This window comes from Heptranchias perlo, chromosome 15, assembly GCF_035084215.1.
Source record: "Heptranchias perlo isolate sHepPer1 chromosome 15, sHepPer1.hap1, whole genome shotgun sequence".
NCBI classification, from domain to species: Eukaryota; Metazoa; Chordata; class Chondrichthyes; order Hexanchiformes; family Hexanchidae; genus Heptranchias; species Heptranchias perlo.
Window position 1 is genome coordinate 40,407,424 of NC_090339.1, and position 22,974 is coordinate 40,430,397.

General features: G+C 41.9%; 1 protein-coding gene across 2 annotated transcripts in view; it reads right to left on the reverse strand.

The window, feature by feature from the left end:
- The window catches only part of gab3 (GRB2 associated binding protein 3), a 106,694-nt gene that overhangs the window by 28,316 nt on the left and 55,404 nt on the right, over nucleotides 1-22,974 (reverse strand). For both annotated transcript variants that reach the window (XM_067997118.1, XM_067997117.1), the window contains exons 2-3: nucleotides 15,904-16,204; nucleotides 2,161-2,389 (exon numbers count right to left, since the gene is read on the reverse strand). In XM_067997118.1, the coding sequence (XP_067853219.1) occupies nucleotides 2,161-2,389; nucleotides 15,904-16,204 (530 nt within the window). The remainder of the gene's footprint in view (nucleotides 1-2,160; nucleotides 2,390-15,903; nucleotides 16,205-22,974) is intronic.

Here is a 22,974-nt window from a genome sequence, read left to right on the forward strand (position 1 = left end):
AAGTGGATGACCTCACATTTGCCTACATTGAATTCCATTTGCCACAGTTTTGCCCATTCACCTAATTTATCAATATCCCTTTGTAATTTTATGCTAACAATGCCACCAATCTTTGTGTCATCGGCAAACTTAGATATGAGACTTTCTATGCCTTCATCTAAGTCGTTAATAAATATTGTGAATAATTGAGGCCCCAAGACAGATCCCCGCGGGACTCCACTAGTCACATCCTGCCAATGTGAGTACCTACCCATTATCCCTACTCTCTGTCGCCTTTCGCTCAGCCAACTTCCTAACTAAGTCCGTACTTTTCCCTCGATTCCATGGGCTTCTAAATTAGCTAACAGTCTCTTATGTGGGACTTTTTCAAATGCCTTCTGGAAGTCCATATAAATAATATCCATTGACATTCCCCTGTCCACTACTTTAGTCACCTCTTCAAAAAATTCAATCAGGTTTGTCAGGCACGACCTACCTTTTACAAATCCATGCTGGCTCTCTCTGATTAACTGAAAATTTTCGAGGTGTTCAGTCACCCTATCCTTAATTATAGACTCCAGCAATTTCCACACAACAGATGTTTGGCTAACTGGTCTATAATTCCTTGGTTTCCCTTTCTCTCCTTTCTTAAAAGGCGGAGCGACATGTGCAATTTTCCAATCTAGAGGGACGGTTCCTGAATCTAGAGAACTTTGAAAGATTATAGTTAGGGCAACTGCAATGTGCTCACCTACTTCCTTTAAAACCCTGGGATGGAAACCATCTGGTGTTGGGGATTTGTCACTCTTTAGTGCTATTATTTTCTTCATTACTGTTGTTTTACTTATGTTAATTTTATTGAGTCCCTGTCCCCGATTCAATATTAGTTTTCTTGGGATTTCCGGCATGTTATCCTCTTTTTCTACTGTAAATACTGACGCAAAGTAATTATTCAACATGTCTGCCATTTCCCCATTGTCAATGACAATATCCCCACTTTCAGTTTTTAAGGGGCCAACACTGCTCCTGACCACCCTCTTTTTCCTAATATAACTATAAAAGTTCTTCGTATTGGTTTTGATATCCCTTGCACGTTTCTTTTTAAATCCTTTTAAATAAGAGCAGTTTCTTTATTTCTGAATTGCCTGCTTCTTGATCGCCCTGCTGCTATTGTGTTTGCACGCCTCCATCAATAAAGCCATGAGTTGGCCCTAGATGGTATGTAACATCAGTCTGGGAAACCTTCTCTCCAATTTTTGTTTGCACCATGTGCAGAGGCACCTGACATCTGATCAGTGCCACCTGGTACCATACTGTGTACAGCAGAAAATGGGAACTGAATGATGTGAGTGAGCAAACCTCTAGCTCCTGTTGATGAAATTTCTAAATAAAAGTCAGTTTCTACTTTAACTCCATGTCTATCAATTACTCAACAAAGATTACACTTGTGACCCTGAGCCTTCATGGATTACTCTAAATTTTACAGAGCAAAATGGTGCAGGTTCCATTCAGATCCATGCTGAGTTAGCTGACAACAGCCTTGGCTGCAGTTGGAGTAATGCAATTGCTCTCACTTCCCTGGGTGAGGGAGAGCAAAAATCAGCCAACATCCTGGAAAGTACATGTGCATGAATATTGGGTGAGAACAGGAGCAATTTCAGTTATGGTACCCTCAACAGTGAAATCGCCTTCCAACGCTCACCGTTTGGGCTCATACATAAAGAACGACCACTTGGTTTGGTCGAGGTATTAGAAAGCCGCCATGCCTGTGGAACCATACCCAGCAAAAGTCAGTATCGTCAGGGGAGGGAGGAAACTGGAAGAAATATACTGCAGGTAGTATTAGCTGACACTCCGTAGACAGCATTTAAATCAGTTTAAACAATAAAATGTCACTATGGCGTAACATTCTGTGAATTAAATATATGAGCCAGTAAGAAATCAGCAGGAATTCAGCAAGATTGATAATTAAAAAAAACAAGTGAAATATTTAGCTGCGCTAAGAGCTTCCACATCCTTTGAACTGGCTGCTGAAATGGTTGATGTTTGTACCTTTGCAGAGGTGCCTTTTAATTAGCTCTGTCTGACATAGAATCACTGGTGATTGCTAGCAAAGAAGGACAAATGTTGCGGTCCTCTACATTAACAATTTTATTTTTTTGGTCTGTTCAAATCTTTTACCTGACGATATCTATGGATTTGGTCTCGCACTGGGATAAAATAAGATAATCCAGAGGTATGGCAGTGGACAGTGTGGACTCAGACTCACTCCTGCTTGAGTCGGCTTCAGTTGCAGAATCTTGTGTTGAGGGAAATTGGTCTCTATTCATTGACTGTGATGTATGAGTTGAAACGGCGGGAGATGGTTGAAGAGATGAGGAGGTGGTAGGAGAGGAACTCCCGAGAGAATCTGAAATAGAAATATTCATTATTGCATCCTATACTTAACATTCATTTCTGTTTGGATAGCTTGGGAACACCATCTCTTCCAAGTTCCCCTCCAAATCACATGCCAACTTGACCTGGACATATTATTGCCGTTCCTTCATCGTCGCTGGATTAAAATCCTGGAACACTCTACCTAATAACATCATGGGAACATCTTCACTGCAAGGACCACTAGAGTTCAAGAAGAAAGCCTACCACTACCTTCTCAGGGCAAATAGGGATGGGCAATAAATGCCGGCCTTGCCGGTGATGCCCACATCCGAGAATTAATTTTTTAAAAAGCCAGGTTAAATGCAATTCCACATTAAAAGCTAAACATCAGAATTTTGCTCCACACACCAAACTACCTGTGAGCAGATGAGCTAATCAGTACAGAGAATATAATAAAACATACAGCGTACTCTTCAGCATCCTTTCCCATCCCTCAGTTCAGGATCTTTACCCATGTATCATTACTTGCAACTAAGGTGCCTAGTAATTTTATATGACTAATCACATTAAATGTACACATGAATGGTCAAACTATATGTGATTTCATTTAATCCGCTGTTCCCCTGTCCAACTAATGTCTTTATGCATAGTTCCAGTGCTATGAATTTTTTGATATTGTCAAATTGACATTAGATAATTCTCCTGAAAAGGCTATTTCTGTAACCGATGGAATCTCAACATCTTTTATCAGAAATAAGAATTTTAGGATATTTTCTGGAATGTGTGGTACATTCCCAATATTAATGTTTTTTCTCGAAATTTTCCGCTCAAGGTGAACGAAGTTAATGCTGCGAAATGGAACAATTTCTATTCTCAACATATATTTTCAGTATCAAGCATTCCCAGGTCAGTTATAGCACACGTCAGACGCAGTGTAAAGCAGTTTTGTGCAATGGACCCTTGCTACTAGGAACTGGATTGAGACTGTCCAAACTAATTTCACATGGGACCCTCGCAGCCAGCAGACAGATAAGACTTTTGCTTGAATTGGATTTGAACCTGAATCCCACATTCTTTCCATATAAAATAATTTCCCCCAACATTTCCCCCTTCTTCCACCAATAGATTACTGTCAAGGTAAAATTTTAATTTTATTCTACTTTCTATTTAACTTTAAATATTCCTGCTAACATATTTAATATGACTCCCTTCTTTCTTTGTTCTCAACAGGCTTTGCTTACCTCTGGCATCCCAAATGATTTGCTGTTATTACACTGTATCCCATCAGAGGGCACCAAAGGTAAGTTGCTACAGCTGGTTGAATATTGGGTGAGAACAGGAGCAATTTCAGTTATGGTACCCTCAACAGTGAAATGTTTTATATATATATCTATGGTTGCTGCACACATTCAACATTGATGAAGCTCTAAAGTCATCACGAGATTGGATATATTTGAAAATTTTAAAAATTGAAGCTAACACAGCCTTTTATTTCTATTTATTTAAACCCTGTTTAGGTTCCCAACATATTTTTTTCCTGTTGTCATTCTTCTACTCAGTGGTCAGTTTTATTCTTCGCTGTAAATTTTGCTGCGGTCCTCCATGATTGACAGGACGGGGACTCCTGTGGGTGGAACTGGGCCTGACAGTTCTTGCCCTCTCACCCCGATGGAAATGCTCCACCAATGCACAGTACTCCATTCAAAGGTTAGTTGGGAATGGAAAAAAGTCGCCCAATACGGGCAGATGAGTTAGAATACTAGTTCAAATAAGAGGGAACACAAGTTAAGTTAGGAATAAAAAGGAAAAGTCAGGCAGGACTTTTTCACCTAAAATGTAATAGAATTGAGGAATAAATTGAGGAAAGTCCTTGAAGCAGACAGTATAAGTTGATGCATGTGACAATGTGATGTGTTTCTCATACATGCCAACCTTGAAAACTAGCAAAGGCTGACCAACAACATCAGAAAAGCTAACAAAAAGCCAAAAAGATGAGAACAGAAAAATTAAAATTAAAATAAAGGTTCCTTCTGGTTAATATTCAGTATGTTATATTTCACAAATGATAGTTTTTTAATTTTAAGAAAGGAAAAAGTGGCATTTAGATTTTCAACAGGTCAACCAAACCATCACTTCTCCAGAAGGTAGCTCATCAGTTACTCTCCTCTCCCCCCGCCCCTCCCCACTCAGGTACTCTACCCGCTCTGTACCCCATATAAGAACAACAACTTACATTTATAGAGAGCCTTTGACGTAGAAAAATGTCTCCAGCCATTTCACGGAGGAATAATTCAAAACATTTCACAGATGCATACTCTTCTCCACCAACTCACCCAGCTCATACTGGTACTTTTCTCTTTCTCCCCCTCAATTCAAACGGGTACTCTTCTCCCCCTGCAATCAAGTTCCAACTGCTAATCTGCTACTACTACACCCCATCCAGTTCCAGCGGCATTCTCACACCCCGCCCACCTCAGTTAATGCTGGCACTGCTTCCCTCCTCCTTAGATAATGCTGGCACTATTCCCCCCTCAGTTAATACTGGTTCTCCTTTACTCTCCTCAGTTAATGCTGGCATTCTTTTCTCTCTTCCTTAATTACTGCATTCTCTCCCCCAACCCCATCACTCAGTTAATGCTGGCACTCTTCTCCCCCCCCCCCATTAAAGCTGGCACTCACCCTCCCCTATCCCAAAGCATCCCTCCCAGTTTTTACCTACTTCCCTTCCCTCCTTGATTGCCCCCTTTCCCTTTGCCTTCCCCATTCCCCCCAATCCCACTCCTACGTGAGTATCGCTGCTATTTGGGGTGATTTTGGCCACTGTGTGCTGTAGGCGGGAACTCCTGTTCTTATAAGAATACCAGCCTACAGTATACAGAAGCCAGACCACTTCCATTCATGATAGGAGCAGTGGTGGGGGTCAGGGTATGTGCTGGTTTTTGTCAGCAAAATGTTGGCACACAGATTGGACGAAAATGCTGATTGTTACTGTGAAATGCTAACACTTGTATGGTTTCTAGAGAGAGCAGGGATTAAAGGATATGGTGAGACGGTGGGTAGATGGGGTTGGTATATAATATAGGGGTTGGCCTTTTCCTGTTCCTCAAATTTTTATGTTTTTAAAGCTTTGATGCTTCAAAGTTTAACATTCTGAATAAATACCTTTAATTTTCATTTCTAAATTTGGGCTATAAAATGTAAGTTGTGTGTTTTTCTTTTCTGGGTTGTTCAATGAATGCAGAGAAGTCAAAACCTTTATTTACAATAAGAACCCATTGCCTCAGTCATTGCTCCCCAGTCCCCAGAGTAGCCAACAATATTTATATTATTTTTGTTGCCAATTTTCTGACTTTTGCTGGGATACAATTCCACAAGCACCATTGGCCCTTTGGTACCTCACTTAAGTGGCCATTCTTCATCTCTGAGTTTAGAGGATCAGTATCAGTAGCCTCTTTGAGCGTGGAGGGCATTATAGCTCAGCTGTACTTGAAGCCCTAACACGCACATTTTGTAGCAGGAGTCACTGGATAGCGTTCAAGAACTCTGGTTTTATTTTTCCCTCCCTAGCCCAGCTGCAATGAGGGCAATTGTAGTAATCTGATTACCACTTTGGCTGAGACCATCAAACTCAGCACAGACCGAGAATCAAACCTGGGACCTTCTGGGCTGCAGAATCATATGTGAGATGCTTTGGACTGCATGGCTCAGTTAAGTGTATCTTATACCAAATGAACCATCGGGGATGCCTCGTGCAATTGCTCAACCTATGCTGCAGAATGCTTTGTGATTAGTGTCAATATCTAAGCCAGCTGTATCTCCCTAACAATTTGCCTCGCTGCAATACAGACTCTGAGGGGTAGAAATTACTAGCGCATGTTAAACTCTTGAACATTATGATTTAGACAGAGACAAATTTATTGGGTAAGGGAGAATTATGGGCTGGTACAAAAGCCCTCAGTGTCCCTGACTAAGAAGGGAGAACAACAAAACCACGGTTCCTGCTCTTGATCGCTATCCAATGACTCCTGTTGAAAAGTGTGCATCTGCATAAGCTGGGGGTGGGACAGGATTAGGCTCAGCTATGATGGGCTCGATAACCGAATAGCCCTGCTAACATTCACAAACGAAGAATGGCCACTATGGTGAGCTAGTGCGACTTATGGATCCATACTGCATCAAGAGTCAGCACTTTCATATGAGAAGGGGAGAGACTTGGAAAAAAAACAGCAACAAGAGACAAAGAAGGGAAAAAATCCCGAGGTAATGTGAAACATAGGATCTGACTATGATGCCCTTCGGTAACCTTCCAGCTACCCTTTAAGCTACAGTGATTTCCCTGTGGTACAGAGAAGCTAAAGGAGACTCTTCAGTTCGAGTAATCAAATCACCATACATCAATGTCAGCTCCCTGCAAACCTGGCAACAACATCAAATATTCATGCGCAGTTTCTAATTAGAGAACATGAAAAAGGCTTCAAGAGAATTCTTTAAAAATAAAACATACATGGGGAAAAAAAATTGGATAGGGCCTGTTATTGGGCGGGGGTAGTGGGATCCGATATCCCCCATGCCCAATGGCCCCTGCGCAGGCAGGACGAGAGTTTTGTCAGGCCTGAGGACTTACCTGCAATCTGCGTTGGAAATCAACGATGAATGAGGATTCCATGCAATTTGCACTTTCCACCAGCAGGGGGAGCTCCAATCTTTTAAAGGCAGACTGTCTCTTAAAAATCTCTTAAAGGTAGCTGGTACCTGTTATTTGCTGAAAATAACAGTCTGCTGTCTGCACGGAGTCTGAACAGAGACCAGATATCTCACGTGCAAAACATAGATGCAGCTCCCGCCTCTATGTTTACAAACTGATGCATTATGTTAAAACATTGAATAAAGGTTGCATGCCACTAAATCCCACATTCTCCAATCTGAATGCCAGACCTCACCAAACTGCCGATCTGAGCTTGTACCAGGCCTGCGAGAGTGCGTGCGCCAAGGTTTTCTGCTGATGTAGTAGAGGCCTTGGTGCAAGAGGCGGACAGAAGGAGGGACATCCAATATCCACAGGGGGGCAAGAGGCCCTCTAGGCATATACCCAAAAGGCAGTGGGAGGCAGCAGGGGACAAAGTCAATGCCAGGCACACAGCATCATGAACATGGATGCAGTGCAGGGAGAAGTTCAATGCTTTGACATGAGTGGTCAAGGTGACTGAGGTCAACTGTCAAGTGGTGTCTCCTACCAACTACACCACTAGCCGCATCCACTGCTCCACGCTCTACATTCCCCATCACCCACATACCAACAAACTCTTTCCATCAGTGCTCAACTCTTCCAATCAGATGCTTCCTCTCACCCTTACATATTACCACTATTGCAAGCCGCCCACCCACAACTCACAGGCCACATACACTGGCAGCTATTCGACCACGACAGGCACATCAACCAGACACACGTCCCGCTTTCTTGCAGGAGAAGGTGGCGCATATCAGGAGGCTGCAAGTGGCAGTGGCATTTAGCCCCTCGAGCCTGTTCCACCATTCAATGAGATCATGTTTGGTCTGTGACCTAACTCCATATATTTAGCCTTAGCCCCATATCCCTTAATACCATTGGTTCACAGAAATCTATCAATCACAGATTTAGAATTCACATTTGAGCTAGCATCAACTGCCGTTTGCAGAAGAGCGTTCCAAATTTCTCCCACCCTTTGTGTGTAGAAGCATTTCCTAACTGCACTCCTGCACGTCCTGGCTCTAAATGTTAGGCTATGTTCCCTAGTCCTAGTATTCAAGTATAGAAGCCCTCCAAAAACAGTTACAAATGTCTCGGCAGCCAGAAGCAATAATCCAGCCACTAACCTGTAAATTCTGCATGGTCCCTTTAAATTGTGCTGGTGGGGGTCCTCTATGACACATTCTGATGGTTGGGGTTAAGAGTTGAGTACTAGACACCATTTTGGGACTTATCACTTTAAATCAGTGTTGCACACTGATTATATCCATTTTCTCCTTACTTTACATGCTTCCAGCATTCGGTATTTGTGTACGCTCTAACTCCTATACCAAGATGGCGTCCGGCACACGTCACACTGGGAATGTGCGTGAGCAGCCAAAATGCCATCTTGGCACTTCAGGAAGCCGCATAACACCGAAACAACGGGCGCTACTTGGCCCAATTTAGCGCCCATAATATATTCAAATGAACACAATATATGTGTAACATTTACATAGAAACATAGAAAATAGGAGCAAGAGTAGGCCATTCGGCCCTTCGGGCCTGCTCCACCATTCAAAATGATCATGGCTGATCGTCTAACTCAGTACCCTGTTCCCGCTTTTTCCCCATATCCCTTGATTTAATAATGAAAGCTTGTGAATTGGCTTTGCAAGCTGGAAAATGTAAATTATCACAGCAGGTTCATTAAAATACAAAGAGCTAAAGAAAACATTGGTTGGTTAGCGAAACATGATTGGTGCGCAAGAATGAGGCTTACAATTAAGCTGCTGTTTAATGCCTCCTTTTAAAAGAAATAGAAGTTATTTTTAACTCCCCATGAATTGGGTAAAGGCATTGCCCAGTATAGTATGAAGCCATTTAGTCACGCAGTCTCTCATTCAATCCCCAGTTAGGAGCTGGAGCAGTGATTCTGGTGCTCCAATTGGCCTCAGTACACCTTGGACTAGGAAAGGAAAATCAGCCTACTCCTGATCACAATAAAGTGACTCCTGCTGGAAAACGTGTGTAGACGCAGGCAGGACCCGATTGGCACCAGTACTTTAATTGCTGTGACCTCATGGGACACTTACTATATTTTACATAGAATTGAATAAGGGCAGGATTTGGCTGTAAACTGACCTTGGTAAAAGTGGTTGGTGTATCAAGCAGTTCATCTTTAAATCATTGCACCATGGAGCAAGGATGTCACACATTGCTCTAGGTGCTAATTAGTAACCACATTATGTTTCACAAGACAATGCAGCCCAAAAGTAGGTCAGCAAAAATATTGTTGAGTGGGCTGAAAAATGTAACCCACAGTGTAAAAATATCTCTCAGTATAGGACAGTGTATATCACCTTAAAGAGAATGGGGGATACATTCATATTCCCTGTTGGTTCAGTGCTGATTTTGAAAGTAATCCTAAGAGGTGGAACAGCTGAAGTTAAAGGTGTCTTTACATTAAAGTGCAGCAAATGAGAAATGAACAGTTTTCCTGCCATCTCAGCCAGTTATTCTTCATCACTTTGGAGAAGACATTTTGAAGTGATCAAATCCAAATTTTCAAGATTATTGAGGGAATTGAACTGCACAAATTATTCACTGTGGTGAAGCTTGAAATATGAGGGCACAGCTTAAAATTTGAAAATTAGGAGTAAGAAGGGAAATTAGGTGGATCTTCTTCACCAAACGAGTAATAGGATTATAGAATAAATTGGGGTACCCAATCGTTTGATCAGTTGTACTTTAAATATACCCTAATTTGCTTTCTCCTTCATTTCATTCTCCCTCCACCTTCACTTCAGTCTTACTCTTTTTCCTCATTTACTTCAGTCTCGCTTTCTTCTTTCACCAGTCTCTCTCCTCTTTCTCTTCGGTCTTTCTCCTCTTTCACTTCAGTTTCTCTCTCCACTCTTTCATTTCAGTCTCTCTCTCTTTCTTCTTTCACCAGTCTCTCTCTCTCTCCTCCTTCACTTCAGTCTCTCTATCTCTCTCTCTCTCCCTCCTCTTTCACAGTTCGCGCACAGTAGGGACGTCACTGGGTGTCAACCTAAAACCAGTGATAGACCCCTCAAGTATGCTAATAAGGTACCTAGTACCCATTTTAGGACCCATTGCAGATATGTGTTTGCCCTAAGCACAACAAGTCTGCTCCACTCAGGACTTTGGTCCATATGCAACTTAACCAATGCTCCTTAAAGGGCCAGCTGAAGGCTGCCACCAAAAAGGTAGATTTAAAAAAAAGCACTTACCTTAATATGGAACCAGGAGCAACAGTAGTGCTGTTCTCAGCACTTCTGCAGGCAACCTGACGGTGCCCGATTGCCACTCCCAATCACCCCTTCCCAGCACTTACCTGAGGGCTGCTACCAGCATCACAGTGGCCCAATATTCATCCACGCTTAGCCAATTAACTGCCTGGGGATGTGCAGTAGGGTCTATTGGCCTTTGCCTGATCCTAAAAATTCTTGTGCTTTTTAGTATACTGTCTGTTTAAGACCATTGGATTAAAGTGCTGTATTTATGAACTCAGTGGTGGTGCTAGACTCTGCTAACTGCCCTTTGATACTTTGAATAAGGTCTTTCCATTATCAAATAGGTTTCCTCTCAGGAAGAAGGAAGGTTGATGAGGACTAGTTCATCTCACAGCAAGTATACCTTGTATTGATTACAGACAAGAGAGAAGGATAGAGAAAGAAATACACCAACACCAAAGCTTCTTCCCATTTGAAAGAGGCTAAGTGAAATAAAAATTGGTTGTTGATTACCATTCAAGTTTACAGTAATTACATCACAATTGTTAGTCCCTCAGGATAGAAGTCACATCAATGATTTGCAGCTTACTGACGAATAGTATCTATATTGAAATGTCAGATAATTTGGTGGGCTGATTGGCTGTTTCTTCCATTCTTTCTTTGTTTAAACCAGGGAACCTACTTTGGTAAAAGTTGGTTTAAATGGAAATCATTTTTTGTTAAATTCCTGTTTCTTTTCCCCAGTACTGCATAGCTTCTGCATGTGTGCTAGAAAATTTGCAACAAGCTTAAAGAAAATGCCATTTTAATTTTGCTTTCCTTTTGCAGAATCATAATTTTTGTATTGTGACTGAATCATGGTGATTTTTGTTGTGCATTCAATGTACAGATAAAAATGTTTGGCATTGAGTTGAGCCTCGAGCTGCCCTTCCATTTTGAACAAGTTACAATGGACAGAAAGGGCACTTAACTCACCATGTCAGCACAAGTGGTAAATGCAGTGACCCCCATGGCCTTTGAAGGCAAAAGCATCTCAAATATAAGCCATTCATGAAACAGAACAAAATAGTTTGGCTTTCTAGTATCAAAGCTATGGTGCTTTTGCTATTTGACCTAAGGCTTTTAACAGACAAGATACTGTCTTTATTGAGTTCCAAGAGACCCTACTGATAGATCAATAGCCTACTAATGTGTCAACCAGTTACTTAGCAGTGTTGTAGGGCAGTGTTGTAGGCCTTTTTTTTGATAACTGTGACCTAAATGGGTTTCCTTGTGCCGCCAGCTGCAATGGAACATACTCTGGACTGGAAGATGGGCTGTGTCATCCTAGAAGAGACAGTAACCCTTTTGATGGTCCAGATGCCCCTATAGGGCTAAACCTTCCATCCTGAATTAGAAACCACAAACAGACAGGACCCTGTAACTGAAAATAACACAAGGTGATAAAGGTACATTTTTTTTATCTCCCTCCCTTGAAGGCACGGACTGTTGTTGGGGTAGGATTCTAAAGGCATTTGCAGCCCTATGACAGGCATGGTCATTCTGCATGTGTGAGCCTTGACAGTAAAGCCCAGACTATTAGACTATGGCAGGCATCACATTTGAGCTGATTCAGTCCTCACCCAAATTCCACACATGCACCTTGCACCAGTTGTCATTGGATGGGGATCAGCAGCTCAAATCCTGGCTAATTTTCTAATTTTTAGTCCTGGGCACTGAAGCCAATTGTGGCACTTGACTTGCTGCCCAAGTTGAGATAGTAGACAGTAAAAACTGGAAAATGAGCCTGGGAACTTCTATGTGTATAGTTCCTGATCACTATCCAGTGACATTTACTGGAATAAAAACAGAAAGTGCTGGAAATACTCAGCAGGTCAGGCAGCATCCGTGGAGATTTACTGGAAAGTGTTCATTTGTGGATACTGGGCAAGGACAAGAGTGGGTTTGGCTGTGATTCCTTTCACAGTTGAATAACCTACCAAGGCCTATTGTTTAGACTCGCACCAAAGAATGGACACTTGGGTGAGTTACCTATAGAACAATACACCAGCAAAAGTATGCATCCCCAAGCACAAAAATTGACTTGTAGTTTCAGTAATTTTTTTGTTGAGAGACCTAAGTGAAGAGACAATCCAATAATGCAGGACACAATCAAGGTTAAAGAAAATAAGGTAAATAAGGAAGTAATGATTAAGTAACACCAAACTTGGATTTTAAAAACCTGAAGATTGTAGGAGGAAGGAAAGATGAGGGAGGTGAAGAGTCTACAGTTTGGAGGTCTAGGAAAGAATGAGTTATAATGAGTTTTTATTTCAACACTGTGACGATGAAGCATTTGCTGCTCAGAGGAATGATAATAGTTGAATTTTAAAAATAGAGAGAAAGTCAAGGAAGTGCGAGAGAAGGAGAGAGAGAAAGAGACACGAAAGAGTAATTTCTTCTCATTTGGCAAAAATGTTTTTGTGTTTTGTCCAGGAGTTTGAGAAGTGTTAGAAGAAACTTCCCAGATATAAGAATAGTATTGAAGTATTAGACAGACATGGACTTTGTATGAGGACAGTGGGCCATCTGGAAAAATGGTCTGTCAAATTAAAAAATATTAAGATTACTCTCTTCATGAAAAACAAGTGTAGCAAGCATTTTTTTTCAGCTGGGAAGGAAAAAGAAGCAGAAAATTCATACATAATTTTTGTTAGAACAATGCGATGTGCAAGTTATACAATAATGCATTTTGATGTGATTTATGTCATTACGTTGTGCATTTGAAAACTTTTATCTTTATGTTTGTTTCTGATTCTGATTTTCCATTTTAAATATCACAATATGATAATATTGTATTGTATCTAATAATGAGGTACCTTTGATGCACATGGTAAATATTATACTGTAATACTTCCAGAAAACCATTTGTCCTGACACTCTATAGTATAAAACAACATTATCTCTATGCTCCAATTAACTGACCAGAAAGATAAATAACCATAGCTTTCTTCACCAAGTGAAAACAAAAAAGAATTGCAGCAACAATGTACAGTCCTACCTACTTATCTAAACCCATTTATGTCAATATCTCGCTTATGTCGACAAAAAAGTAAAGTCTCAGTCCCATCTTCGCACATTAATACAAAAAACTAACCGTCATGTTGTCGTCGACATAAGCTCTGGCTCACTTAAGTTGATAAATTTTTTAAGTCCCCAACAACACTAAAGGCTTATGTTGCTTACTGCTTATGTCAACAGGGATTCTCCGCTGCTCCTTCTTGCCAAGGTCTCTGTACTCGTAAATTCTGCTCACACTTTGTCATGCTGGAAGACCCCGACACAGGGGAAGGTGATACCCAGGATGATGTCTACCACTGGGTTGGCTTTGGAGCTTATGTCTTCAGGAGGTGAAAAGGACACTGCGGACACTAGAAATAGGCCGGTTAGTCATGAGAACGGGGTCAGTGGAGGCAACTAAATATAATCAGGGTCCACTAGGGAAACAGCTTCGTACAGGGGTCAAGGGTCGGGCACATCCCAGGCAACAAAGGCAGGGTATCGATATCTAATCAGAGCGGGGTACTGGGAACTGATCAGAGCAGGGAATCGGAACTTTTTGGTAAGCTTTGTAACTCTGCGCTACATTTGGCACTTTTATAATATGTTACTATTTGCTATAGTTGGAATTTTCTTTATTAAATAATGTTACTTTGATCGGCGTGTGTCACAAACACAGTAGGGATGGGTCTATAGGCAGTGATTCAGGATGTCCTGGTCAATTCAAAGCGAACTGCTTATCTCGACAAAATTAGAACGGTCCCCGAAATGTCGACATAAGTGGGTAGGACTGTAATCATCTGGGTGGAATAAACCACACAACCGCTGTCTGATCACACTGGAAGTGTCTTGATAGTTCTATTAACCTGGAGTGATGCTTGTATCTTGTCAAAAATACCCCTAGCAATATCAGCTTGCCTCAAATCAGACCTGATAGAAAAATCCAGAAATGTTCACAGCAATTGGATTCAGACTCAGGAATTAGAAGGGCCAGTTTCCTCTGCAGAAGGGTCAAATTATGGCTTTCACAAGATTACAAGATAAATGTGGATGAAGAAGAACTGTCAGCCACCTTAGTCACATCCGTCCAAAAGATCCTCTTGCCACTCACTCCCTTCATGGCATATCATTTTTTATATATGATTTCAGGATTTTTGCCTCCGCTCACCTACCCGTAAGTCCATCCCATGTGTTGATCACTCTTTGTGTGAAGATCTTCCTGCCATTAGTCCTAAATTTGCCTTTTACTAGTTTGAACCTGTATTCCATTATCCTCCACTCACATTTTAATTTGAAGTAATTTTTTAGATTTACCTTTTCCATACCATTCAAAATTAAATATATCTCTATGAGGTCACCCTTCAGTCATTTCCTTTCGAGATTGAAAAGCCCTAGTTTCTCCAGTGTTTCATCATAACTCAAACCTTTCATGCAAGGAATCAGCCTCATGGCTGTTTCCAGTACTTCAATGTTTCTTTTATATCTTCATGGCTAGAAGATGGATACAGTACAGAAGATATGGTCTGACTAAAAGCACTACACAATTTCAGCATGATTTCCTCTGACTTGTACACTACTGTTTTGGCTATATAATTCAACATTCTATTTGCTTTGTTGATTGTTGATCTGGAGTGGTTGGACATATTGAGTAATGAGTCCATTAAGACCCCTGGATCTCCTTCAACTTCCTCCTTAGCCATTTTGACACCATTAATGTAGTATGTATATCATCTGTTTTTTTCCTACGTGCAATACTTGGCTGTATTAAATTTGATCTGCCATTGTTCTGTCCACTTATGTATCGTATCCAACTCATTCTGCATTTCCCAAGCTGCCTCCTCAGAATCAACTCGGCCTCGTAGTTTAATATTATCTTCAAATTTGACCAATTTGCATTGAGTTTCTAAGTCCACATCAGTCCAGAAACTAGTCAACAAATTCCACCTTACACAGCTAAACCATTTCACAACTTCCAAATCAGACACTTCTCCCAAATCACAATACTCCAAAAACTTGAACTGAAAGCAACCTCTTTGGAACTATAGCTTCACTGAGAGTAAAGCATCTTCACAGTCATAACAGCACCAAATTGACCATCAGAAAAGTCTAAAGGAGATTGCGAAATAATGGAGAAGGAATGAGGCGAGGTATGGAGGCAGACACGATTAAACTGCACATGCAGGATTGGGGGTGGGGGGCGTCAGGACGACTTCTTTATACAAAAAAAAGAAACCCACGCCAACTTCATTCTGCAGTAGTCAAGGAGCTGGGTTGAGACCATGAATGTGGAAAGTCTGTGGCCAGAAGGACATGCTGTTACATGTGCTTTGATCATGTCCTCATTTTCAGCCATTCATGACAGCAGTCAGAGAGGCCACAATGAGAATGGCTGGCCTCAGCCCAGCTCCTTGACTACTGCAGAATGAAGTTGGCGTGGGCTTTTTTTTGTATAAAAATGTCGACCCGACGCCTTCCCCAACCCCCACCCCCCCCCCACCCCCGCCGGAAATTGAGGTAATGTAGAAATCATTATATTTGTACCTGTTCCATCATCACTCGAGCTAAACCCGCAGATCAGACTGATGTGCCGTACCCATCTGTTCATTTCATCCTCGGTTTTAGCCACCAAGTAAAATGTACGAGCCGGAGTCTTAACTTCGAAAACGTAATTGTTCTGGAATTCCTTTTTACTGAGCTTTAACCCAGCTTCAATATTCTCACACTCAGTGAGGTTTATCATGCGGAGCGGTTTCTTGGAGTGGTGGTTTTTGTAGTATTCAAGAACATCTGGGTTGCCACTCAGTCGACCACTACGCAACACAAACCAACGCTTCCTCCACGCCTGGAAAAAAAGAGAAGAGTCAGACTTAAGCGTCACCGAATGAGCAGAGATTTTTCAAAATTGTTTTCTCCCTTCTTGTAGGGGTTGACTCTCATTGGAATACACTTCCTGTACCTCATCCTAGTTGTCATTCTTCATTTGTGAACTTAAACGCTGACCGTCAGTATGTATTTTGATTATGTTGAGGGGGCAGGGGGGGAACCACAGCGTACACCCTTGTTATTATTAGGCAAGGGTATTTAGGGTTACGGAAACAAGGTAGGTAAATGGAGTTAAGATACAGATCAGCCATGATCTAACTGAATGGCAGAACAGGATCGATGGCTGAATAGCCTACTCCTGTTCCTACGTTCCTTGTCCTCACCTGATGTCCACACACATACACTCTTTAGCAGGGATCAATGGATACCAACCAGGAGTGGGAGGCCTGGCTGAGTTATCACCTCTCTCTTGTCACAACAGCCGAGATAAACTAACTCATCACAGACCTGGGTTTGTGCAAAATTTATCATGACATTATAGGGTGGATAAGTATAGGTTCTAGGCTACAGCATCCTGCACCATATATGTATGTAGGAATGCTATGCACATCCAAAGAATATCAAATGGAAATTTGTGAAATGCCTCATGTATGCTAGAAGCGTGGGATAAATTTGTGGTTCAATGTGTCCTCGTTTGCATAACATTCCACTCAAAGGACACTAGGGTGGAAATTCATTTAGGCGTGTTTCTGGGCTCAAAATAGGCAAGCACACACCAGAAGCCGGAGGCCCGAGGATCTCCCAAAATTGGGCGTTGGGCCTCATTCTAATAATAGAAGCAAGCTTGCCGGCACCTATTGCACCTCTAGAGGCAGCTTGACCGAGGTCGGAAATGAATTTGGGCCTCAGATAAGTCCTAGTTGGGGGAGGGGGGGAGCGTATTATTAACTAAAATTATTACCCAGTCCTCGTTGACTTGAAAGCATTTTATAAATCTGATTCATTCTTACAATTAAAAAAAAGGAGAAATGGAAACATTTCTTTTCCTCAGAGGATGATTAAGATGACATAATAGCGTATATCTTTCTAGTGCAATTGGGAGGTTCTCTGTCAATCTGTATGCTGACTCAGAGAAGATGGGGCTAGGAAAGGAAGTGGAGAAGCAGTGTAGAGGTGTGGAAATGTTAAAATAGCAGAAGTAGACCCAAAAAGTTTGAATTGAGATCAAAGCCTGAGACAGCTCCCCCGATGGTTAAACATACTAGGAAAACAAACTAGTTCGATACCTAGTTTGCACTGAGTGAGCTGGTTTTAGATGGGCAACAGATGGGGTCGTCCCAAACCTAGAGAGCAGGAAAATCAGCCAGGGTTCACACTCCTGACTACTACCCCTACTGGAAAATACATATGTGCAGACATTGGGTAAGAACTGGAGTAAGCTTGGGTTGTGATGTTTCCTGTGGTGGAAAAACTTTGCAACATTCACTGCCTAGGTCCACATATGAAGAATGGCTACTTGGGCAAAATACTGGAGTGCTGCTAGCACCATGGAACTGTACCCCAGCAAGAGTCATCCCTTTCAGGAAATAAGGGGGAAAAAATTGGGGGAATTAGCTGCTACAACTGTGGAACCATACCCAGCATGATTCAGAATCTTCAGGAGAGATGGGAAGGGGAGAAAAATTGCCAAGAAAATTTAAAAAAGAATTATTATCTGCATGTTAAAATAAATAGTTCCACCTTTTGTATGTGTTATAAAATATGAAATATGACTTCTCAGTTCATGGTTTCTTTAATTACACAAGTAGCACAAATGGGAAGACACCAACACTGAATATAATTGTGATAAACCTTTTCTTTTCTTTAATAGATGAAAGACTGGTACAGTATTCTTTTGTAAGTACTGTCACATGGGTTTGGACACAGCACATGTGGTAAAAATGTTTTAACATACAAAGTACAATTTCCTTTTATTTGAATCTCTCAGCTATGGGTGCTGAACACATTATTGTTCGTTAAAGGAGAAGCCCCAGTGTAATTATGCAAATTGTATGTTGGGCAGTTTTCTCATTCATATGATGTACAGTTCTTCACTGCACGGAATTCCTTCACATACACAATCATACCATCACAAAATAGATACAGACGAAGAAAGCCAATGGGCCCAACCTAGCTCACCCATTCAGGAAAAAACCTACACTTCCCTACCACATTATTCAACTGTTTCTTAAAACACTTTTGCACTGTTGTTGTTTTAGTTCATAATCCAGGAAACTTAGCCTTTACATTATCATGCTAAATCTGACTCCCTTATCTTTTTGATCATAGTATCATAGTAGGTGCAGCACTAACTTGGCAGGGGGATGGGATACAGAGTGGAGCTACAATAGGGGGTGATGTGCAGCCAAATATAGAGAAAAAAACAAGTCAGCTTGGAAGACAGGGCAAATATGTGAGGGCAAGGCTGGATGGCATCTATTTTAATGCAAGGAGTCTTGCGAATAAGGTGGATGAACTGAAGGTGTTGATAAACACATGGGAGTATGATATTGTTGCTGTCACAGAGACATAGTTGAGGGAGGGGCAAGACTGGCAGCTCAATATTCCGGGGTACAGAATCTTCAGGCGAGACAGAGGGGGAGGTATAAGAGGAGGGGGGGTCGCAATATTAATTAAAGAATCAATTACTGCCATAAGGAGGGATGATATATTAGCAGGTTCCTCAAATGAGGCCATATGGGTGGAGCTTAAAAACAAAAAGGGGGCAAGCACTTTGATGGGAGTGTACTATAGGCCCCCAAACAGTCAGGGGGAGATAGAGGAACAGATATGTAGGCAAATCTCAGAAAATTGTGCAAATAATAGGGTAATAATAGTGGGGGATTTCAACTTCCCCAATATTAACTGGGATACTCAGAGTGTAAAAGGCTTAGAGGGTACAAAATTCTTAACGTGCATCCAGGAGAGCTTTTTGAGCCAGCATGTAGAAAGTCCTACAAGAGAGGGGGCGGTACTGGACCTAATTCTAGGGAATGTGGCCGGCCAAGTGGAAGAAGTGCTAGTAGGTGAGCACTTTGGTGAGAGTGACCATAATTCGGTGAGATTTAAGGTGGTCATGGAAAAGGACAGGGAGGGGCCGGAAATAAAGGTTCTAAATTGGGGGAAGGCCGATTTTAATAGGATAAGGCAGGATCTGGCCAAAATGGACTGGGATCAGCTGCTTGTAGGAAAATCCGCATCGGAGCAATGGGAGTCTTTCAGAAGGGAGATTGAGACCATACAATGGCAACATGTTCCCGTAAAGGTCAAGGGTGGTTCCAAGAACTCCAGGGAACCTTGGATGTCAGGGGATATACGAGAATGGATTAGGAAAAAAAGGAGGGCTTTTGGCAGATACAAAAGGCTAAAGACGGAGGAAGCCCTAGAGGAGTACAAAAAGTGCAGGGGGATACTTAAAAAAGAAATTAGGAGATCAAGGAGGGGCCATGAAATAACACTGGCGAGCAAAATAAAGGAAAATCCTAAGATGTTTTATAAGTATATTAAGGGTAAGAGGATGACTAGGGAAAAAATAGGGCCCATTAGGGACAAAAATGGCAATCTGTGTGTGGAGCCGGCAGATGTAGGAGGGGTTCTAAATGAATTTTTTGCATCTGTTTTCACTATGGAGAAGGACGACGTAGACATAGAAATACGGCAGGGGGACTGTGATATACTCGAACATATTAACATCGAGCGGGAGGAGGTATTGGCGGTTTTAGCAGGCCTAAAAATGGATAAATCCCCAGGCCCGGACGAAATGTATCCCAGGCTACTGTGTGAGGCAAAGGAGGAGATTGCGGGGGCTCTGACACATATATTCAGAACCTCTCTGGCCACAGGGGATGTGCCAGAGGACTGGAGAACCGCTAATGTAATACCATTATTCAAGAAGGGGAGTAGGGAAAAACTGGGGAACTACAGGCCAGTGAGCCTAACATCAGTGGTAGGAAAATTATTGGAAAAAATTCTGAAGGACAAAATTAGTCTCCACTTGGAGAAGCAAGGATTAATCAGGGATAGTCAACATGGCTTTGTCAAGGGAAGATCATGTCTGACTAATTTGATTGAATTTTTTGAGGGGGTGACTAGGCGTGTGGATGAGGGTAACGCAGTGGATGTGGTATACATGGATTTCAGTAAGGCCTTCGATAAAGTCCCCCACAGGAGACTGGTCAAGAAGGTACGAGCCCATGGAATCCAGGGTGCCTTGGCACTTTGGATACAAAACTGGCTTAGTGGCAGAAGGCAGAGGGTGATGGTCGAAGGTTGTTTTTGTGACTGGAAGCCTGTGGCCAGTGGGGTACCACAGGGATCGGTGCTGGGTCCCTTGCTGTTTGTGGTCTACATTAATGACTTGGATATGAATGTAAAAGGTATGATCAGTAAGTTCGCTGATGATACAAAAATTGGTAGGGTGGTAAATAGCGAGGAGGATAGCCTCAGTCTGCAGGACGATATAGATGGGTTGGTCAGATGGGCGGAACAGTGGCAAATGGAATTTAACCCGGAAAAGTGCGAGGTGATGCACTTTGGAGGGACTAACAAGGCAAGGGAATACACAATGAATGGGAGGACCCTAGGCAAGACAGAGGGTCAGAGGGATCTTGGTGTGCAAGTTCACAGATCCCTGAAGGCGGCGGAACAGGTAGATAAGGTGGTAAAGAAGGCATATGGGATACTTGCCTTTATTAGCCGAGGCATAGAATATAAGAGCAAGGAGGTTATGATGGAGCTGTATAAAACACTGGTTAGGCCACAGCTGGAGTACTGTGTGCAGTTCTGGTCGCCACACTACAGGAAGGATGTGATCGCTTTGGAGAGGGTGCAGAGGAGATTCACCAGGATGTTACCAGGGCTGGAGCGCTTCAGCTATGAAGAGAGACTGGGAAGATTGGGTTTGTTTTCCTTGGAGCAGAGGAGGCTGAGGGGGGACATGATTGAGGTGTACAAAATTATGAGGGGCACAGATAGGATGGATACTAAGGAGCTTTTTCCCTTCGTTGAGGGTTCTATAACAAGGGGACATAGATTCAAGGTAAAAGGCGGGAGGTTTAGAGGGGATTTGAGAAAGAACTTTTTCACCCAGAGGGTGGTTGGAGTCTGGAACTCACTGCCTGAAAGGGTTGTGGAGGCAGGAACCCTCACAACATTCAAGAAGCATTTGGATGAGCACTTGAAATGCCATAGCATACAAGGCTACGGACCAAATGCTGGAATATGGGATTAGAGTAGACAGGGCTGATGGCCGGCGCGGACACGATGGGCCGAAGGGCCTCTATCCGTGCTGTATGACTCTATGACTCTATGACTCTATGACAAGAGGAGGCCATTCAGCCCATCGTGCCTGTGCCGATTATTTACCTCATAATTGTATGGGTTTCTTTTTTTTTAAATGGGTACCTGCAAAATTGAACATGGCAAATTACTTTTTTTAAGCGTCTGCATTTAATTGTTAGAAAAACTTTGGATTTGTACTAAATTGAGTAAATTGATGTATGTCATAATCATGTGGGTTGCTTTTGAAAGTTGAATTAATCAAACATGTAAGTAAGGGATGATCCATACTAGAATTTGGCATCACTTCAATAATTCAGTAAGTATTTAGAAGATATTTATTTCATTGTATGGAAACTTTTGATAACTGGTTTACAGCTGTGGCTGTTTTGAGGTATCTCAGTAGGCTTATCTTTGACTGATTTGTTTTTGAAAAGTTAAAAATAGCATATTGTGTCCAGTGGACCAAGCTCACTTGATACTACACCACTATTAACAGTGCATTCACACTACATATTTAGCATTGGTGCAAATTGGTTTGGGCATCCCATCAATGCTAAATTTGTGTTATGTAAATTGGGTGTCGAGGCCCAAACTGACTCTGAAGTGAAGTGAAACTACCTCGTCCCAGATGTTTCATTCCATCCTGGTGGGACCCTGACTCCAGATTCAGCCACATTTACACTATAACTGCAGAATCACATGAGACGCTACAGTTGTAGTGTAAATGCACCCTAATTGTTCCTTTTATGATACTCATAGACCTGTGAAAAATTAAATGTATGAGTTTACTGCTGGGATAGGGGAGATGTTTTTAACAGTGTAACTGCTGGGAGTTAGCTAGTGATTAATGGTTCACTGGAATCCAAACTAAGACAGGAACAATATAAAAGTGGCTTTAAAGGATTCGAAGGTTTTTGCCTTCACACTACCTGGAAATTTATTTCACATATTGACTATTCTTTGTGTGAAGAACGTTCTGACATCACAGGTAGTAGCAAAGATGTAATTCCAAAGAAAGAGCATGGGATGAAAAAAGGTAATCTTATAATAGAGAATAAATGATTGACAAAGATACTGAACAAATATTTTGCCTTTGTATTTACAGAGGAAAATGAAAGCCCTCTGGCCTTAACATTGACTTTAACAACTTCAAACCTTAACTACAGCTCCCATTTTCTCTCTGGCAGCAGGTGTTGGCAATGGTGGGATGGGTATGTTGACGTTTCCAGGGATTAAGTGGATAGAATGGGTTGGTACTTGGGTAGGGACAACCCCCCCTCCCCCTTGGAACACTACAGACGGGTGATCCGCACCCTTCGTGTCGACATGCTTTTTTTCTTCCACCAGACTCTTTTCCCTCCCCCTTTCCCTGGCTGTGTTCCTTTTTAAATGCTCTTTATCTGTAATATCTTCCAGTCCTGAGGAAGACCTGAAATGTCGAATGACTTCTGTTTTTTCCACAGACGCTGC